Raw genomic sequence first — 19,662 nt, 5'->3', positions numbered from 1 at the left:
GCGGCGTGGGCCGTGGGGTTGAGGCGCTGTCGCGATAATTTCGCTGCCGTTTGTGAGGCCTCTCAGACTGGGGACCGCTTGCTTCTGAGGCGAGAGCTCAGAAAGACTTCTGAGGGCCAGCATGTTTTAAAGACTTAGGTAAAATGGGGCTTGGCTAGTCTGTTATGAGGCTTTTGGGGATGGGAACTAGGAAGCCCTGTTTTGAAAACAAAACAAAACAAAGCTTTAATATACAGCTGGGAGACAGTAAAGCGACTGTAGCCTGAGAGATGTTGTCAGGGAGGAAGATATTTTCAGCTTTTTGGAGAGTAAAACTTGCAGATCTCTCCTTGCAGATTGCCATTGTGGGAGAGACCAAGAGGAGCTGTAGTATGTGGGCACTGAATTTCCTTCCTACTTTTTGTTCCAGGAAATTAAGAGTGATTTCTAAATATACAAACAGATAATATCCACAAAATTACTACAGTGGAGAGAGTGGCTTTCTGTACCTGATTATTAATGCAATTGTACAATAACTTATGTTAGCAGATGAAAAGGAATACTGTCATCTTTTGCGGGCATTTGGTAATATAAAACCAAATGTTTGTGGTAATATGAAATTATGCAAGAACAGTCTCATTAACAGTCTACTTGGGATGGGGGGGATGCAGGTCTGCTGGTCAAGTGTGTGTGGAAAAATCAATCATATTCAGAGCTAACACCCCTTATCCTACTGATATCATCACTACCCCTGGTGGACGTGATCTGCTGTTCTGTGTGCAGCCGAATGACTGTAAGTAACCTTGCTTTCCATGCATTGAACTCACAGATTGTCTCTGCTTAGGGAATCTCTTTTTACATGTATATGTTATAATTGTTACTAACTATTTGGGCTGCAGTAGTTCCCGAGAGACCATAGTGAATCAGGATCCCACCACCAAAGACCGACAAAACAATGATCCTTGCACTCGGTTTAATCTCTCTCTGGCTAAACAAAAATCATCTTTTATCAACTGCTTCTGTGTCTGAGATACCTTACTTACTTTACTACATATAGAGTAGCAACCCACTCTTTGGCATTCGCTGGGATTCATTAGGGTCTCATGTTTAAACACTTACTGTTTTCTTTTCTGCATCTTTTGTCTAGGAGTTTTGACTCACAGTCCTGTCTACTACTGAACTATATCATAAAATCATAGAATAATTTAGGTTGGGAGGTCATCTGGTCCAACTCCTGCTCAAAGCAGGTTTAATTTCCTATTATCTGGTAGTGGCCTCAGCTCTTCGCAGGTGTTGCCTGAATGTTTTGCATATAGGGAAAAACAAAGAAATAAGAGGTGTGTAATATGACAGGCAGTAGTGATAGAATTTTACCCATTCCAATTTTCAGTAGGTCTCGGAGAGAAGAGTTTTGATGAGGGCTACACGACTACTGATAGTGCCATCAGTGCCATTCCAGTGTGTATCTTGGAAGCAGCTAAATTTTAATCACTTTCCCATGCCACTCACAGTATCATTAAAAATGGGGTAAGAAGGATTCTGGATCTGTAATCTCTTCCACCCCTCTGCCCAAAGGAAGGATTGTCTGTCCAGATCAATGGCACCAGATTCTTCTGGCCATTTAGACATGCACTTTTTTAATATTTGGGCCCTTACCTGTCACATGATTAGGCCTACTGAACAAGCCCTAAACATTTGATTGCACATGTGCATCCAGGAACAACTGAATTCACTGCTCTTGGCCTTTTCTTTCCCCTGCTTGTTGTCAGAAGAATGTCCGGGAAAGATTCTGTCTGGGATCAGCTGAAGGATGATAAGGTTTTCTGGTAGAAGCAGCCTGCTCCTTTTTGGTCCTCCCCCAAGGAAGCATGCAAACAGATATGCTGCCATCAATTACCTGTGGGAGAAGCTTTTCCAACATGGATGGTGACGTGAGCTGCCATTGCCAGAAATATAATCAAGCTTGCTCCAGAGGACCTCCCAGAAGATGGCAAATGGGACCAGACTCTGAAASTAATGAATTATTGTTTTGCACCAGGAAGTGCTGGTTCATTATGATGTCAATAAGAAAGGCTCTCAGTCTCTGTAAAGCATCACTTAAAATGCCATTTATAGGAGTTAACACTATAAGGAAAAAGAGGATCAGTATAGATAATCTTACGTCCCTTCAGATGCTGGAAACCCCAAGTTGTGCAGCATYGAACAGGCCTCCGATCAGGATGCAGCACACCATGTAGATCTCGTCCACGGAAAGACTACCCAGCATTTTGGTCTTTTGAGCTCTCATAGGATTTTCTTAAAAGAAAACTATTTTGTTCATCATTTCTACTGTCAAACAAAGAGGAGAATTTGTTGCTGTGTTTTTAGATAAAGACAAGGACATGCGGGTGGTGTAATCACCAGTGCCAAGTGGGAGCTGCCTACAGGTGCCTTCATTACAGTTAGCTGGCTAAGTTTATCCTACAGCCAAGGGATATACGCAGCACAACGCAGGCCTGAAGGCCAAGCCATACATACAGCACAGCACAGCCCTGCGCCTACTCAGGTTAATTGTCATGTGGGTCACTAACTCCTTGAGGTACAATGGCCTTCCAGTTAGGATCACTACAATTATCTCAGTGGGTAACAAATAAATGGTGGTGCACAAATTGACTGCACCTCATTGAAACCATTGCTAGCAGATAGGAGGGTAATGTTCAAGTCTTAGTAATTCCTCTCTTTGATACTCCTAAGATGAAGTCTTTTCTTTTTCTGTTGTCACTGATGGCACTCTCCATGACTATCCTCATTCTCTCTTGATAACAGCACTCTACTTCAGCTGTCTTTCCTGAAATGTAAAACATCCTTTGCTTCATCCAGTCATCTTCCTTGCCTGTTTTCTGATTATTATCGTCCTTCATTTGCTTTATTTTTCTGCTTTAGCATGCTGTTCTCTGTCTGGCAGCTATTCACAACTCTGCTGTTCCTCCAACCTTGCTAGCTCATCACATCAAATCTTCTCTTTCCTTTGTGCCATCTGTGGCCCATTTCTTCATTTTGCCATTTTTCCAAGTATTGCCTTTTCACAGTCTTATGCTAAGGATGGAGTTTCACGTTTGTCTTAAGATGATTTTAGACTGTATTGACACCAAAAGGAATAGTTTGACTGCTCAGCACATCCCTAACAGTTCACTCCCACCCTGTCCCTGCTGCCAGCTTTGATGGTTGTGTGGCTGGCTGAATCAGGCTGTCTTGCTGATCCAACTGACAATTCACCAAGGGAAGAGATCGTTTCCCAGGGACAGTTGGAAATACTGGATATTTTCAAAATACATAAAGTACTTTTAAAGGCATTCCTGTTTCATATACTAGCTCTTCAGAATAACAACTTGATCTTTAGTCTTTGCAAGTGTTAAGAGAATATTGCTGCTACTTCTGTTTCTACATCAGTGGAGGAACTAATATAAGTGCATTTTAAAGTCACAGGAACCATTATCCACTAGTCTGACCTTTTTTTTTTTTTTCTTTCTTTCTTTTTTATGTTTACCTGGTTTCAGCACCAGCTGTCAATTCTTTTTTTCTCCTTTTTCTACTAACTTAAATAGCCTTGCAGTAGCTAGTGTGCTTTCTTGAGCCAACTTTACACTATGAAAAGGTCATATTTCAGTCTTTTCTCTTGGAAGTTAAACAGTTTAAGTATCATAAGTTTTGCTGGGTAAGGCTTTTTCCTCCAGTTCTCAAGTGTATTTTGCATTATGGAAGTGTTTGAAAAAGTTTTTAGCTGTAGTATTGTTGGTCTGTGTTATCAAGTATTAGGCTTTGATAATTGAAGGACACATAAAGAACTGTATTCCACAGAAAACGAGTAGTTCTGTGAGTAGCACAACTAGCAGTATTCAATTTTATATCTGTTTACGTCTAATGATTATACTCTTAAGCATAAAATAAGAAAACTCTTCTATACATCTATTATTGTGAAACTTGTAGGAACTTAATACTCCTTAGGACTTCAGCTTCCTAAAAGATTAAATTGACCATTTGACTAATGCTGTATTAAGATACAAGAAAGCTATTATTTCTGCTTGCTACTCTATGCAAGTATATCCAAGGATCTGCTTTGCCTTCCTAACAGCAGAATTACATTGAGATGTAATTCATCTTAAATTCATCTTTTCTGCTTCTCTCTGCTTCTCTCTTTAAATCTACTAGAGTACATAAATTCTTTCTGGTACTACTATAGCTGAGGATATTGCTACTTGCTCCTGTTGTCAGTATGACCTGTAATCCTTGAATGTAGATGTAAGATGTTGCATTTGGATATATTAAAGTGTTTATTGTTCATCAGGATGAGTCTATTAGTATGTCCTTAATCATCTGCCATTTTATGACTTTGTGTTTTAGCAGTAATAATTTAATAGTTTTTAACATTAATAAGAATATTAAATACTACTGCACCAGGAAGTGATCACTGGCGGATACCAATAGAAAGCCTGTCTTTTTAGTATGCCTTTTTGCTATTCACATTAACTTTAAGGTTTATCAACCCTAATTATTTTGAATCCATTTAATGTTGCTTTTACTGAATTCACTTATTGGTAATGTTTTGTCATTAAAATGTCATAGGAGTCTAACTCAAGTGTCTTACAGAAATTAGAGCATATGTTAAGATAGGTGCCTTCAGCAGTTTTAGTGCTTTTAGAAGGTCGCATTTGTTTAACACCCATTTCCCATGAAACAGTATAGGCTAGTGATCATGAGATCATCCTGTTTGTAGCTCATATTAGTCTTTTAGCAGCGTTACTAAGGATTAATTAATATAAGGTACTACAGAGCTTATAATTGCCAAAGTTGTCCCTTTTAAAAATATCGGCACAATATTTACTTTTTCTTAGATATGTCTTTTCTAATAACTTGATGTTGGTGGATATTTTTTTGTCATTTCAACTTTAGCAAACCTGAACTATATTCAACAGCCACAGCATATCAAAGAATCTGACTTTTTGAAGTTCTCAGAAAAGTATGGCAGACACTCATTCTTAACGCTATCGCAAGCACAGCCGTCCTTCTCTGCTTTTTACCGGGTGAGTTGAAATACAATAGCAACTAGTTTTAAAATGCACCTTTGCTACAGCTATTTGTAGTGAAGCCTCATGAAAACAGTTTGAAAGATTCTTCATGTATAAGTTTTCTGCCCTGTAGTCCATATTGTTACTCTGTTCTTTTCCTTCTTTGCTGCACAAAGAGAGTTTCTGATTAGTTGTATTGCATTTTAAACTTTGGACAACCCTTGAGACAAAACTGGCTCTATACAAAGGAAATGTATAAATTTGTCTCTCTGCCCTGATGCCTCACCTTACATTTGGCCTTAGTTTTCCAGAATCACTTTGTCTGTAATTTCTCCAAATTATCTTTTCAGGCCGGTGATCCAATCCTAACTTACTTTGATTCATCATCTGCACTGAGCACTCTTAGACAGCCAGTCAGGATGGGAGCCAGTGGACTTTGTGTTGATGGAAATCCTGCTGGTTAGTAAAGATGGAAGAATTTCTTAGGGTGGTTTGCTTCTGTTTTCTCATATCTGTTGTCATCTTTTAACTCAGGTTTCCTGGACAGTAAAAGCACAAGCTGTACTCGGATTTTTGCCAACTTGAGCAAGAGCTGCATCACTGACCCTGCCCTGGATGCTGCCTCTTACTACCGTGACTTCACAGTGCTAAAGGTGAATGTCATTTTTCTTCCTTTTGCTCAACATCTCATTTGCTTGACTTTGCATTGCTTTCCATTGCAACTTCAGCTAATTGGTAAACTAAAGGTGATCTGGTATGAAGTGCCCCGATCTCCTGATTATTATAGCCTTCCTACCAGCAATCCTGTTAAAAATGTGCATGTTTGGTAATAATCCTGCATTTCAAAGTACTTTCCAATAAATTTCAGTTATTAGCAAGTTCTTAATGCATTTAACAGGTACTTCATTAATACTTTATAATTTTAATAATTTAAAAGGAACTCACATTTTAAACGTTATCAAAGTTTAAGTATATTTTTATCTGTTCCATTTTATCAGCCAAGCAATAGGTGTTCTTAGGGAAAGAAGGGTTTGTTCAGAACAATATGTTCTCTGTAAAATCATATTGAATGTCCATTATCATATTAGTATGCAGTGATGGAATTTAACTTATGTTTTCAGGGCTGGCTTTGCCACTGAAGCAAAAACCTTACTTTTTCTTTAATGGAAGCTGAAGAAATTACTTGATTCCAGAAGGGGGAGCTCCAGGAATGGACCAAAGATGCTGATATTTCAAAAGTACTGTATCTGCATACAGCAGGTCATTAGCAGGGCCAAGAATAAAAGTTGTCCTCTCTAGTTCTAGAGTGAGTTCTAGATCACAAATTGATTACAAGTTCCATACATTTGGAATAAACAAAATAATTTTTGTCAACGTAATRTCTAGGCTCTGATTAGTGATAGCCTTATGACTTTGAGCACATGCAAACCCAGAAAATCTGTTGTTTTTTTCTTGTTGTTTGTTTGTTTTCCCCAGGTTCCAATTAATGGCATCATTATGCAGTCCATGAAGGTCAGTTACTTTTGCCAATGAAAATAATTTCTGCTTCTGAAATAAAGTGTATCTGGAATCTTAGGCATTCATAGTAATGTCCATGGGTTGGGAACTTGGGAGAATGGGAATGTTCGGTGTCTGGTTTTGGAAGAAAGCGTAACATTGGTTTTAGAAAAAAAGCCTAGGGATATAAGGCAAGATGTATTTTWAAATGAATGGGCATGGATAGGGTTGGATTCAGACAGGCAGGTTGTTCTCTTTCAGAAAAAATTGGGCATCTGTAGCAGGGTGATATGTCCCCGGATCACAGCTACAATGGGAAGGTGAAATCTGATTTGGATGGAAAATCATTGGAAAAAAGTAAGAAAGTCACACTCCTTTTAAACAATTGCTAAGTGTTAGTATGCTTTACTATCTTCAGGTAAAGATCACCCCAGTCGCACCCCCTGGAGCTCCCTRCATGAAAGACAACACATGTAACAATGTTGTTTCTGAGGTATTTGAACCTTCTTTCTTTAGGGCAGCTCAGGTCTAGTTTAAGGCCATTACCTGACTCTGTCTCTGATTCCCCTTTGTATTGGACTTTCAGGTGGTCTATGAGATAGAATTCAACAGCACCCATGGGATTCAGAGCGTATCTGTCCAGTTCAAAGTCACCAGCGTCACTGGGAACTCAGGATCTTCTCTGCAGCAGCATTTCACTTTGCACTTCTGGGTCAGTGCCCCCATATTGCTTGGGCTCTTACCAGGTTTGTAATCTGTGGCCCAGTTCTATACAGATCATATGTGGTAAGATTAGGACAGTGTCATGGTAGTATGGTAGTACCAGAACCCTGGGAAACAGGGCTGGCAGTGGAAGGAAGAGGGAGCACTGTTTTGGTCTCAAGTAAACCATGTAAGTAGGAGGATTCAGGCTTATTGCAAGCTTGCACTGTGAAATTTGGAACTGGCTATTCTGTTCTGCCCTGTTTCTTTGTGGGGGGTGGAGCGGTGGGGAGGATGAGATCAGGGTCACCGGCATGGTCTCCTGAAAGACAGGGTTGGAGTTAAGTGCTGCACCCGAGATGTTCAGTGTTTGTGAACAAATTTGCTATAGGTAATCCAGATATTTATTTAACTTTGCCCTTGTAGTGGGAATAAGAATTACTTTGTAAGGGGTGGAAATCTGGGAAATACTAATGTATGTTGAAGTTCATACAAACCTTCTCCCATAGATGCAATATAATGTGGGATAAAGAGTGACTTCAGGGGCTGATAACTGAGCTATGGATGGAGTTATCCCCAGAGGTTCTCTTCATAAAACAATTTAGAGGTGGAATCTGCCACTCAGAATCAGGGTCAAGGCAGGGTTTGTTCTGCAGATCATTGCCCTGACTGTGCAACTGCCCAGACTGACATGTTCACTTCCTTCAAGAGAAATGCCGAGCAGTATGAATTTGATGCCTCAAGAATTGTCCTGGTAGTGTCCACGTTTCAGGGCAGTGGCATTTAGTTTGCTAGTTCCTGGACTGGAGATGAACTTGCCGAGTAAGGAGTATTTGGAAACAAATAAAGAAGGTTTTGATAGCACATAGTATTCAGTTGTTCCAAAAATGAGTTATGTTTACATTGTCTGAGAACGTGAATTTGTTCTTATAGGATGAATGGATCTGGTGATAATGTTTTCCTCTTTCCTTGTAACACTCTGTCCTGCCTTGGTTCTCCATGTTGCCTCTTTGTAGACCAGGACTCTTTCTCATACTTTGCCTCGAAGTGGAAACCCTGGCTATATTGTTGGAGCACCACTGTTGATTGCAAACAGTGGTGCCATGCAGCATGTATCCTTTCTGCTTTCAGGTTTTATTTGTCACTGGGTTTATTGACTTCTGGTGCTGTACTTTCTGGACTTTTGAGAGCATACTTCACTATTACATTGCAGCATTTGGCAGGCCTTTTGGTCAGGACTGATTCACAGTCCTCTGATAGGGTTAAGGAGAAATGTGTGGAGTAGGAGGAATGTTAAGTACAAGTTGTGGTGTCTGTTTATGCTTTTGTTTGGCTTCTTGACATGCATTCTGTCAGATGACCGTTTTACAGAGCCAGGGTGATGGAAGTTGCTCACAGTTCCTCAGGCACAAAGTACAGTTTGGAAGAAATATGAGGACAGGATGCAAGCTCAGGTAAGAACACTCTTTGCAGTCACCCTCCCTAACGCATTTGGAAGGTGTGGACTCACTTGCCACTTTTTCCCGTAGCATCTCACTCACTGCTGTGGAGCCTAGGTCCTTCCTCAAGGTAACCAGTGGGATTCTACAGATCTTTCACTTACTTTTAAAAAGACTTGAGTATCAGAGGGATGGGAGACCTGTAGAACAGTTTGAACATAGTGAAGATCTGGGAAATTTTGAGGCTCCAGTCTGGCAACATTTCAGAGCAAGATTAGAGTTTGTATTTGAGGAGTGAATTATAATGGAAGGTTAAAAAGTGATTTTTTTGGTTTTGTTGATTTGGATCATTCTTTTGTTGGTGGCAGGGCAGTTATCCCTCCCTCAGGGTGATAAGATGGTTAAGGAGCTGTTAGTTTTCCTCATCATTTGCTATCCTGCCACATTCATCTTCTCCCTTCTCGTTTCAGAGAGGATTGGAACTTTGTCCATTCGGTACTAATACTTCCATAATTTTTCTGTTGACTCATTACAAGAGCAGAAAACACCGTGAAATGGTCATCACTGAGGAGGGAAGTTTCCTCTTGAGATTGGTCTCCTCTCTCCTGGAAATCATTTTGTCAAAGCTGTTATTTTCTCGTTTCCAGCCTATCCCAAATATTGGAAGAAAGTGACTGTAGTTATATCCAGCAGAAGTTATATAAGGCATTCCAGGGGATGAACAGGGCAGAGGACCTTGCTATAATCGGCAGTGCTCGTTCAACTCGGGTGGAAGAGTGGACCACCATTCTGATTCAGAACTGTAGTGTACAGGTAATATGAATGCAAATAAGCCAACTGAGAATATTTTTCCTTTTCCTATCTTGTATTACTTTGGAGAGAGTGGGCAAGAAAAAAGAAGCTTCTTCATCTGGACATACTTTCTTTGTGTAATGATCCCCAATGACTTTTAGTAGTCTTAATACCATAAACAGTCTGCCTTATTGTGGTTCACATTATTAGGATGTTCACCTTTACTAAATAAACAAGGAACTGACAAATTTAATATTTCTTGAACGATATTCCAGGCATTTAAATGGGCAAAAAGAATTTAATACTGAATTCAGTGTTGTACTACCAATTTTCTGACAGTGTTCTAGAACTAATGCTGCCTTTCTCCTTGTCATTATTTTGATGCTTATATTATTATGTTACTGTTGAATCCGTTTAACCATTGACTTATCCGAATGAATCATCCTTTGTGATTTTCTGTGTTTTGCAGTTATTTATATTACCTAACTAAAGTTAAGAGCTTGCAATTCAAGTGCTTGTGTGGGATGAGATTTCTGTTTTAATAATTATTAATCTATCAGGAGAAGGCCAAACAAAACACAAAATCTAAGAGAGAGATCTAAAACAAGTTCTGTTCAGAAATAAGATGACGATAAGATGGATATAGCTCTAAAAATAGACAAAGACCTGGCCAGAAGTTATGGGGCTGGTGCTGAAGTGACTGGTTGAGATTCTGTGACCTGCGCTACCGAAAGCATTACACTTTGTGACCTTAGTGGTCCTTTTTCACCTTTAAAAGATTAAATTAAAATGYTTGGGGTCCATTTTGCTTTCAGGCTGTGAATTGCACTTCTTGTTGCATGGTTCCTGTGACCCTGGAGATCCAGATATTGTGGACTAAGGAGGGCCTCCTGTCCAACCCACAAGCTCAACTGCTGGGTGCACGGTACTTTTATCAGTGTCAACCACTAAAGGTATGGAATTAAAAAAAACCCTCTCATACGCAGAGGTTGATAAATGGGATTCACAAGTTATTTAAGAAGCAAGGGATGAAATGGTCTTGATATTATTAAGTTGAGGTATACTGAATTTTACCAGTGGTTTAGCTGCAGTGGCAAGGGTTTGTATTTAATGGCTCCATAGAGGAAGGTGATTTTATGGTCTTACCAATAGTGTCCTCAATCAGCTGTACAACTGGAAAAGGTACCTTCTTTCCAACCCCAGAACACCTTCTGCCACTTAAGGACTCAAACTTTAAACACCTAATTATGCTTCATATAAAGTCATAGTTACAAAAGTTCAATAACTGCATGTTTATCTTCTTGTCTCTTAGAGCCTTGATACAGCATTTGACTTGATTTATATTTCACAGGCTCCATAGCCTGCTGCTAATCTGTGCAAGAAGATATTACTATTCCTCTAGTGGTTCTGAAATCACCAATGGGTAGTTGGGGAAGAGCCTATTGCTGATGKCAGTAGAGATCAAGGACTGGGGAGGGAAGACTGTGAGCCAGAAAACAGGTTTCTAAGAGAAGATTACAGGATATCCGCAGGAAGGTGGAGCTAAGATGGCTGTGAAGGAGAATGAATACTCCAAGTGTTAGTGGATCCTGGTTTTGGTGTGAGGCTGGATTTCTGAGATGGTAATATCTGTTGGGCTGCACAAGTATTTCAAGCTTACTTCTGTGCAAGGGCTTTAACGGGGAGCTGCTGACACCTTCCTGTGGTGCTCTTATGGCAGTGAGATATGACATGTCTGATCTGCTGCTACTCTTTGAACTTCAGACTCAGTCCAAACAAGATTTTATATTTCTTCGTTGGATGTCTCGTGGCACCTCTTCTTCCTCCCTCCTTGCAACATGTGTGAAAAGAACATAGTAGTAAAATGTTCCCCTTGTAAACCATATATTGCCCAGAAGCAAACTTACCCCCAGGATAGCTTCTAAATCTGAGCTGTTATATGGCTCCATTGACATAGCTTCTGTCTGAGGGGTGACTTGCATTCCCAATAAGAGCACAGGGTACATATCCCTCGGTAAGGATTAGCCAGTCAAGAACCATGAGACCCAGATTTCATCTGCTTGAGCAACTGATGCTAATTACTTTAGGGCTGGAAGGAATGTTGCAAAGCAAACGATAAGAAGGCAAGTTTCTGGCAGCAAGAAAAAAAAAAACACTGTTAAAATCAGTACTGACTTCATCAGTGACAATCCACAAATTAGGGTTGTCAGTAAAGACATTTTGGCAACGGCATCAACAGTCTTAGAAATGACCTTTGTATCAATCTTGGGAACAGGATTTTTGGCACTATAAGCTAGCAGTAGTGCCAGTGTCAAACGCTGRAGTGTGAAAGTGAGAAGAGGCTGAAGCAGAGGCCAGATCCAAGTTCAAACAGACACAAGGCAGGAAAAGAAACTCACTGTTGTAGGTGCTATCTGAACTACAGATACCAAAATCAGGGAGCTGGAACATAAATCTGTCATAAGTGTCTCTAGCAATGGATGAGAAACTCTTTCTGATTTCAGGGCCAGCTAGGATCTCCTGATACACATGACAGGGACCTTGGATACAAAAGTGCAAGAAAACTCGCACAAAATCTTTGGTAGTGAAGGCAGATTAAGTTCTGGTCTGTTGTTTCTAACCTTGTGGTGGTGGTGCAGTTGGCTTTCCCCTGGCTTATGCTAATAAAACCATTTGTGCAGTTACTCTGTAAACCATGTTACAGAAATGATCCACGTTAAAAATTGCTCCCCAAGAGAAAAGAGGGGAAAGGGTTCACAAGAGGATTGGCTTCTTTTCTTCATCTAGACACCAAAGAACAACTTCMTCAGAAGTACAGGGGAAAAGGCTTCTATGATCTCTAACCTAAGGACATAATTTAATATTTATATAACCTCAGTTTCAGGATACTTTTATGAAGAAAGGTACTAGTGAGTACTAGACTCAGCAGTTGAATTTGCAGCCATTTGTAAACATAGCAGTGAGGTCACCAGTGCTTGTTTGTATATTGCTGTACTTTTAAATGAAGTCACTTCCTAATTTTTGCCTACAGATTCTCTATCACAGAACTCTCTGTTCTTTAGAGAAAACCTTTTCCTTTAGAGAAGAAAAAATTGCTAGTACTGCACCACATCACTGGAGAGTTGCCTTAGTGACCAACTAGAATACACAGAACCCAGGAGGGGAGGTATTGGGAGTGTTTTAAACCCATTCACAACATCTGATCGCAGTTGTATTTGGACTTCCTGAAAATACAAGGGAGTCCTAAATGATGTAGAGCTACACAGGARGATGCTGGAAGTTGCTTGTGGCTGCCTTCTCTCAGCTGTGGAAGAAGGATTGCGGTATGGGGTGTTATTTTCCCCCGCTTTCTCCAATTTTAAGTCTGAGTTTGAAGGTCAAGACACAAAGCCAGAATCATTTTGAGGCTTCTTGCTGACAAAGGCAATTCTGTCTACTATGTATTTACTCATTGATTAGAGAACTTACATCCATCAGGAATCTCAGTATTTTTCTCCTGAGACTCATGAATTCTGTCTTTTTCTGATTTTTCAAATGCTTCCTGCACCACTTTGCTCCAAGGCAATCTGCCTGATTGCTGTCACGTTTTCAGGAAAGTGAATGAGGTGGCAATTTAGATTGGCTTAAGCCAGTGGAGGTGCAAAAGAAGGTATCCTCAAGTGGATTCCCTCTCAAGAGGTTAGCAATGCAAAGCAGAGAAGGAGCAGGAGCGAGSTGCTCCTTCAGCAGTAGCATGATTTTAGATGAGCCCAAGCTAGCCATGAAACTCCACAGAATTCAAGAGCGCATGTGTTAACTGTGCCTTACAGCATTCTGTTAAAACAGAAAAGTGCTGAGGCCTCAGCAGAATTCCAGTCCCSTGTTCCATCTTTACCAACTGATCTACCAATCTTTGTCTCTTTTCTGAAACAATATCCTGAACTGTGAGAAAGAAATTTATGGATGCATTGGGTCCCTGCTTTATTTTATTGATCAAACCATTGTGGCAGTCCTGTTTCTGGCAGCAATTGCATATTGAAATGGCCTGGTGATCTCAAATTTTATAAAAAAATAAAGCTTGCATTGCTTCTGTTTGTGTAATCAAATGGCTGATATGACATTCCCCTGACTAGAAGGCTTACTCTAGCAGAGCTTGAGTGACTATTTCCATTTTGGAGGTCTGAAAGACATAATGCAGAGTAACTGCTGATCTTTTCTGAGCCCTGTGCCTTGGACTTACCTGCTAAGTATCAATTTTGGGAAAGAGGAGCTACTCCTGTAAAAGTTGTAGCTGGAATGGTTAACTCCTACATCTTGCCTGCAAGTCATCCACAGCGGGTCTCCACTGGCAGATGTTTTAAGGGGAGAGATGTTTACCTATCCTATAATAAATGCATTCCTCAAGGTGTCCTCACCATTTGCATTTTATCTGGCAGTATAGAGTTCACAGCTCTTACAGGTTTTGAATTATGGTTGGAGGAGGAATCCAGTTCTACACCTAAAGCCACCCACATCCTGATCTTCCTGACTTGAATATTGTGAAGACCCRTGCTCACTACAGGGTCAAAAAAAAGTCCTTAATCTCTCGTGTTGCCTTTTAGTAAAAGGTGTCACAGTTTCCCATCCTAAAAATGGGGAAGGGCAGTACCATGAAGGTATCGGGCTTCCCTTTTCCCCACTAAAATGTTTCTCTGTACCATTCATGGTTTATGAAAACAACATGCAGAAGAGGATATGAGCAGCTGCTGATGGAGCATACTCCATCATTGGGTGGTCATTAGAGAGCTAAGCTAGAAGATGTGTCTTTTGTGTTAGGCATGCTAAACTCTGTGCTTTCCTTTTTATTACAGTTCCTAAGCATGAGCAYGGTGCCTTTGACAACTGTTGTTACCTTCACTGACATGACAGAATGGCCAGAACCTCCACGTGGCCAGCCCAAGACATACTGGAAACTCCCATTTGACTTCTTTTTTCCGTTCAAGGTAGCACTGACTGAGGAAAGAAGTTACAGAAGTGATCTGGCTGGCTATTTTTTGCTGATTCTAATACTGTCTAGTATTCTGTGCTTCTGAAGAGATTCAGATAGATGGGGCCTGTACTTAAAGTTCTGTAAGTGTAGCAATATGTTCAGAATATGATCCAGATCATGGACTTTTCTCCTCAGGTTCTTAAACTGAGCCTATGGTATCTGTGTGCCTTCTGTTCTTGGATTAAGCCACATGACTAGCTTCTGTCATTTGGCCTCTCAYGCCCCTAATTCTCCTTGCGTACAATCTGCAAACCTCATTGCAGTGAAACTCTTGAGGGCTGGGGGCTGTCAGGAGATGTTTTATGTATGAAGAACAGAGGAAGGAGGACATGAAAATGATCATTCCATGTTCCCAGAAACTAACAGTGCTTTCTAAACCAAGGAGTATGGAGAGAGGAGCAAAGTTCAACACAAGGATTTTGGAGCTGTGTTTATTCAGCTTCCCATTAGAGAAGCACCTCATTTTTCTATATGGAACTTAGTGAACATTTAAAATATGGAATAATTTCTCTCGTGAGGTCTCCCAGGGGTCTGAATTGTTATTTTGTGAGTAGACATGTTTGCCAATCACCTTTGAGCTGTCCTTGTTACATGGCAACCATGCATCTGTGTCAGTTTTTGACTCTTACTTTTGTATGTCTTTTCAAATACAGATATTCAATTGAACTTGCTTTGTTTTAATCACTGTTTGTATTAGCAAGTGTTATGTGAAGCTAAGCAATTTGCAAGTGTACCATCCTCTGAAATATAACTGAATTTTACAGTTGCTTGTCAAGGCAATTTCCTTTCTAATCTTTCCATGTGGAAGCAGGCCTGAATATAGTATTCCCTAGTGAAACTGGGTTAGGATTCTGCAAGCCGGGAAACATTCTGCCATGGCTCTAGGTTGGAACTGAACTGATACTGATAGTCACCAAAATTCTAGGTGGTACATCAGAGAGTATCGTGAACAGTCTTAAAGAGCAAAATCAGTTATTTTAGAAGGAGTTTGTAGGTGTATTATGAGACTAAAATTTACTGCAATACCTTACTCGTCTGTTGCTCAATATCCGGGACCACAATGTCATTTTATTGGTTTTAAAGTTGAAGGTGATCACTCTGACTATCTAGTCTGACCTGCTGAATCCCATAGGCTAGGGAAATTTGTTCAAYCATTCCTGCAAGCAATGGTTGAACTACAGTATGCTTTTTAGAAAAGGATTTCTTATTGATTTTAAATTCTTCAAATGGGGAAAAATCTGCCCATCTAATGTCAAGTGCTCCAGCAGAATTGGTAGCAGGCTAGAAAAACAGAAGAGGCCTGCCTTTGACAAAATGTTTTGGTTCCTTTTGTAATTATGCTGTGCTTAGCATGACTTTGTTGCCTTTCATCATTACAAACTTAAACAGCACTGTGCAAAAATAAACTGAAAAACTTGTAATTAGTCAGGATATCAAAGGAAATAACCCGGAAAAACAAAATCATGGACAGTATAAAGCATGCAAATCAGGGAGTAACTATATTAATTTTGGAGAATTAATTCTGATTCTTTGTATTGTTTAGCTTGGACAGAATTCTGTGCAAGTGTCTGTTGCTGATTGTGTTGCTTCTGATTCTGAGGCAGCACATCAAAGCTAGTCTGGACACATCTTCATCCTGGTGTTAGATATGGCTGGTGGTACCAGTACAGCAGCAAGTTTTTATTTTGGATATAAGAGGCTTCTCATTCTACCTGTAGTGCCTTTGCAAAGATTTTAGCAAAACACACGTAGAATATGTCACATGTCCACTCATGCCCCTAATTTGTGGAATCTGGGAAATTAATTTAGAGGTGCTAGTAACTAAATTGATCMAGGGTCTAGTTGCAGAAACTTGCCAGACCTCATGCTGCCAAGTGTGGCAGGATACAGCTTGAATGAAAAGGAACTGGCATCTCTGTTTTCTGGATTATTGCAACAGTTCAGTTGGGGGATTACAAAAATCCTCTTGTTCTAAGAATTGCAAATGCATGGAAGTGCTATAAGAATACATCTTCTTACCATTGTAGTTCTTTCTCTCATATTCCTAAACTCCATCATGCCATATTCTTTCACACATATTTGCCTCTTCTGACACTTTCTCACCACAGGAAATGGAACAGGAAAGAACCTTGCCCATAACCTGGTCTATCCTGTCCTAAGGCACGTTCAGCTGTAGCCATGCCATAACACGTGGATGTGGGTTTASAGTCCACAATTCCCTATGGCAATTTATGTCAGTGTCTACTTTGTCATGTTAGTTATGTTTTTCCCCAATGTCTAAACTTAAATGTCCTTTGTTGCAATATAAGATGCTTATTTCCTATGCTGTATCCAGTGGATGTAAACAACCTTTTATTCCCTTACTCTTTGCAGAAATTTTTAGATACGTAAAAACTGCTGTGTCTCACACTTYAGTGTGTTTATATATACATATATAGCTAGATTTATAAATATATTAATCTTTAGTTTTACATTAGTATATATTGAAGATTAAAAAAATCCATTCCTTCTATCTTTCCTCAGTCGTCATATTTCCTTCTATACCTTCTACCATCCCTGCTCCTGTTGAAGCTTAAAGTGCAGTTGCTGGACTGGACCTYGTATTTCAGCAGAGATCTTGCGTATGCCAAGTACAGCAAAAGCACTATTCCTGTCTTACATATGACAGTCCTGTTCTTACTTCCCAGTATCAAGTTTGCTTTTCTGCAGCAGTATGATAATGTGTCAAAGGACTGGAGCATCTCTCATATGAGGAAAGGCTGAGAGAGCTGGGACTGCTCAGCCTGGAGAAGAGAAGACTGAGGGAGGATCTTATCAACGTGTACAAGTATCTGAAGGGAGGGTGTCAAGAGGATGGGGCCAGACTCTTCTCAGTGGTGCCCAGCAACAGAACGTGAGGGAACGGGCACAAAMTGAAACACAGGAAGTTCCATCTGAACATGAGAAAAAACTTCTTTACTGTGAGGGTGACTGAGCACTGGAACAGGCTGTCCAGAGAGGGTGTGGAGTCTCCATCCTTGGAGATATTTAAGAGACGTCTGGACATGGTCCTGGGCAACCCGCTCTAGGTGACCCTGTTTGAGCAAGGGGGTTGGACTAGATGATCTCCAGAGGTCCCTGCCAACCTCCAGCATTCTGTGATTCTGTGATGTTCAGTTTATAATCCACTTAACAGTTAACCAGCTATTCTCTCTCTCTGCTATTTGTATAGCTCACTATTCCTACCCAAGAGCAATGCTTTGCATCTGTACATATTGCTTCCTATTCTTATGAAAACATTTCTTCAGTTTAAGATCACTTTAAATTCTAAACATATCCTTCAACAGATTTGCATGCTGCTTCCAGTCTGCAGTTATCTGCTTTCATTCACTATTCAATTATCTACTCATCGGTGAAAATGTGGAATATTCTCAAACAAATTGCTACAGAGAACCACTGACAGTTGTTATTTCAGAACAGTTTTCTGTACACCTTATAGGCTGTCTTTCCCTGGACTTATGAGAATGGTAGCAAGAATGTGCCAGTAATGATATAAAGTCAAGGTATATAACATACACACAGAATCACACACAGAACGGTTGAGGTTGGAAGGGACCTCTGGAGATCATCTAGTCCAACCCCCCTGCTCAAGCAGGGTCACCTAGAGCACGTTGCACAGGATCGTGTCCAGGCGGGTTTTGAATATCTCCAGAGAAGGAGACTCCACAACCTCTCTGGGCAACCTGTTCCAGTGCTCTGTCACCCTCACAGTGAAGAAGTTTTTTCTCATGTTCAGATGGAACTTCCTGTGTTTCAGTTTGTGCCCGTTGCCTCGCGTCCTGTCGCTGGGCACCACTGAGAAGAGTCTGGCTCCATCCTCTCGACACCCTCCCTTCAGATGCTTGTACACGTTGATAAGATCTCCTCTCAGCCTTCTCTTCTCCAAGCTAAACAGGCCCAGCTCTCTGAGTCTTTCCTCATAAGAGAGATGCTCCAGTCCCCTAATCATCTTTGTAGCCCTTTGCTGGACTTGCTCCAGTAGTGCCACATCCCTCTTGTACTGGGGAGCCCAGAACTGGATGCAGTACTCCAGATGTGGCCTCACCAGTGCTGAGTACAGGCAAATGATCACCTCCCTCCTCCTGCTAGCAACACTCTTTCTAATGCAGCCCAGGTTACTGTTGGCCTTCTTTGCCAGGAAAGCACACTGCTGGTGCATGTTCAACTTGTCCACCAGGACCCCCAAGTCGTTTCCTGCAAAGCTGCTCTTGAGCTGGTTGTCTTCCAGCCTGTGCTGGTGCAAGGGGCTAATCCTCCCCAGGTGCAGGACTTCGCACCTCCCTTTGTTGAACTTCATGAGGTTTCTCTCTGCCCATTTCTCCAGATTAATATCTACTCTTTTTGCTTAAGAGAGACTCTCATTTTTTCTTTCCACTACTCTGCTGTTTTTTTCCACCATCCTTGCACTTTCACAGCTAGCATAACCTGTCAGTGAAAAATCACTGAATCCTACATTCTTCTTACCACTCTGAACCCATATGGTGTCACTTTGCACCAAAGGGAAGTAAGAATGGAACACTGTCATAAGCAGTTAATGGTGGGAGGTTATGTATTAGGAATGCCTTGATCTTAAACTTTGGTTCACATTCACAAAATGTGATTCTCTTTCTAACTGCTATTTATCTTTTCTCCAGTCAATCATTGCTATTTTACTGATCAGTGCCAGCAGACTGCTATAATAATCTTCTGCCAAAAGAGTAATAACATCTCTTATCAGTCATAAACACTTGGAAGCACCTGAAATATATTTCACAAGCCAAGACCTTTTTTGCACTCATTTCCCCAAATGTAAAATAAGTATGTTTATCTCAGAGTGCATAGAATCAATATGTCAAGACGTTTTGACAAGTTTCTGTTACAAAGATTTGCTTATACCATGTATGGCATAGCATGTGGTGGTTCACAGACCAATGCATATCAGCTGCAGTCCATGTGCTGTGACTGCAAAAATTCTCACTTCTTTCTCTTGCACTTGCATATTTTAGTAGCTCTAATACATACATATTTGGCACATCCTATTTTCTAAAATACTTTTTCCAAAACCTTTTTCACTATTTCTTTCCCAAAGGGGCAAGAGTGCTCAATGACAACAGATAAAGCTGTGGTAAAGYTGAGATAATGGTATGACCCCTGGGTCCTAAGAACCTGTGCATTTCATAAT

At 40.5% G+C, this 19,662-nt stretch overlaps 1 protein-coding gene across 1 annotated transcript in view; it reads left to right on the top strand.

The window, feature by feature from the left end:
- Positions 1–15,225, top strand: part of TCTN3 (tectonic family member 3) — a 19,898-nt gene extending 4,673 nt beyond the window's left edge. The window contains exons 2-13 of the mRNA XM_026065613.1: positions 651–772; positions 4,909–5,039; positions 5,375–5,483; positions 5,559–5,677; positions 6,501–6,536; positions 6,940–7,014; positions 7,108–7,233; positions 8,240–8,335; positions 8,580–8,677; positions 9,310–9,475; positions 10,270–10,407; positions 14,284–15,225. Coding sequence (XP_025921398.1) covers positions 651–772; positions 4,909–5,039; positions 5,375–5,483; positions 5,559–5,677; positions 6,501–6,536; positions 6,940–7,014; positions 7,108–7,233; positions 8,240–8,335; positions 8,580–8,677; positions 9,310–9,475; positions 10,270–10,407; positions 14,284–14,505 — 1,438 coding nt within the window. The 3' untranslated portion in view covers positions 14,506–15,225. The remainder of the gene's footprint in view (positions 1–650; positions 773–4,908; positions 5,040–5,374; positions 5,484–5,558; positions 5,678–6,500; positions 6,537–6,939; positions 7,015–7,107; positions 7,234–8,239; positions 8,336–8,579; positions 8,678–9,309; positions 9,476–10,269; positions 10,408–14,283) is intronic.
- The last annotated feature ends 4,437 nt before the right edge of the window (positions 15,226–19,662 follow it).

This window comes from Apteryx rowi, unplaced genomic scaffold (genome assembly GCF_003343035.1).
Source record: "Apteryx rowi isolate R43461 unplaced genomic scaffold, aptRow1 scaffold_23, whole genome shotgun sequence".
Lineage (NCBI taxonomy): Eukaryota > Metazoa > Chordata > Aves > Apterygiformes > Apterygidae > Apteryx > Apteryx rowi.
This window is presented reverse-complemented; position numbering and strand designations above follow the sequence as displayed.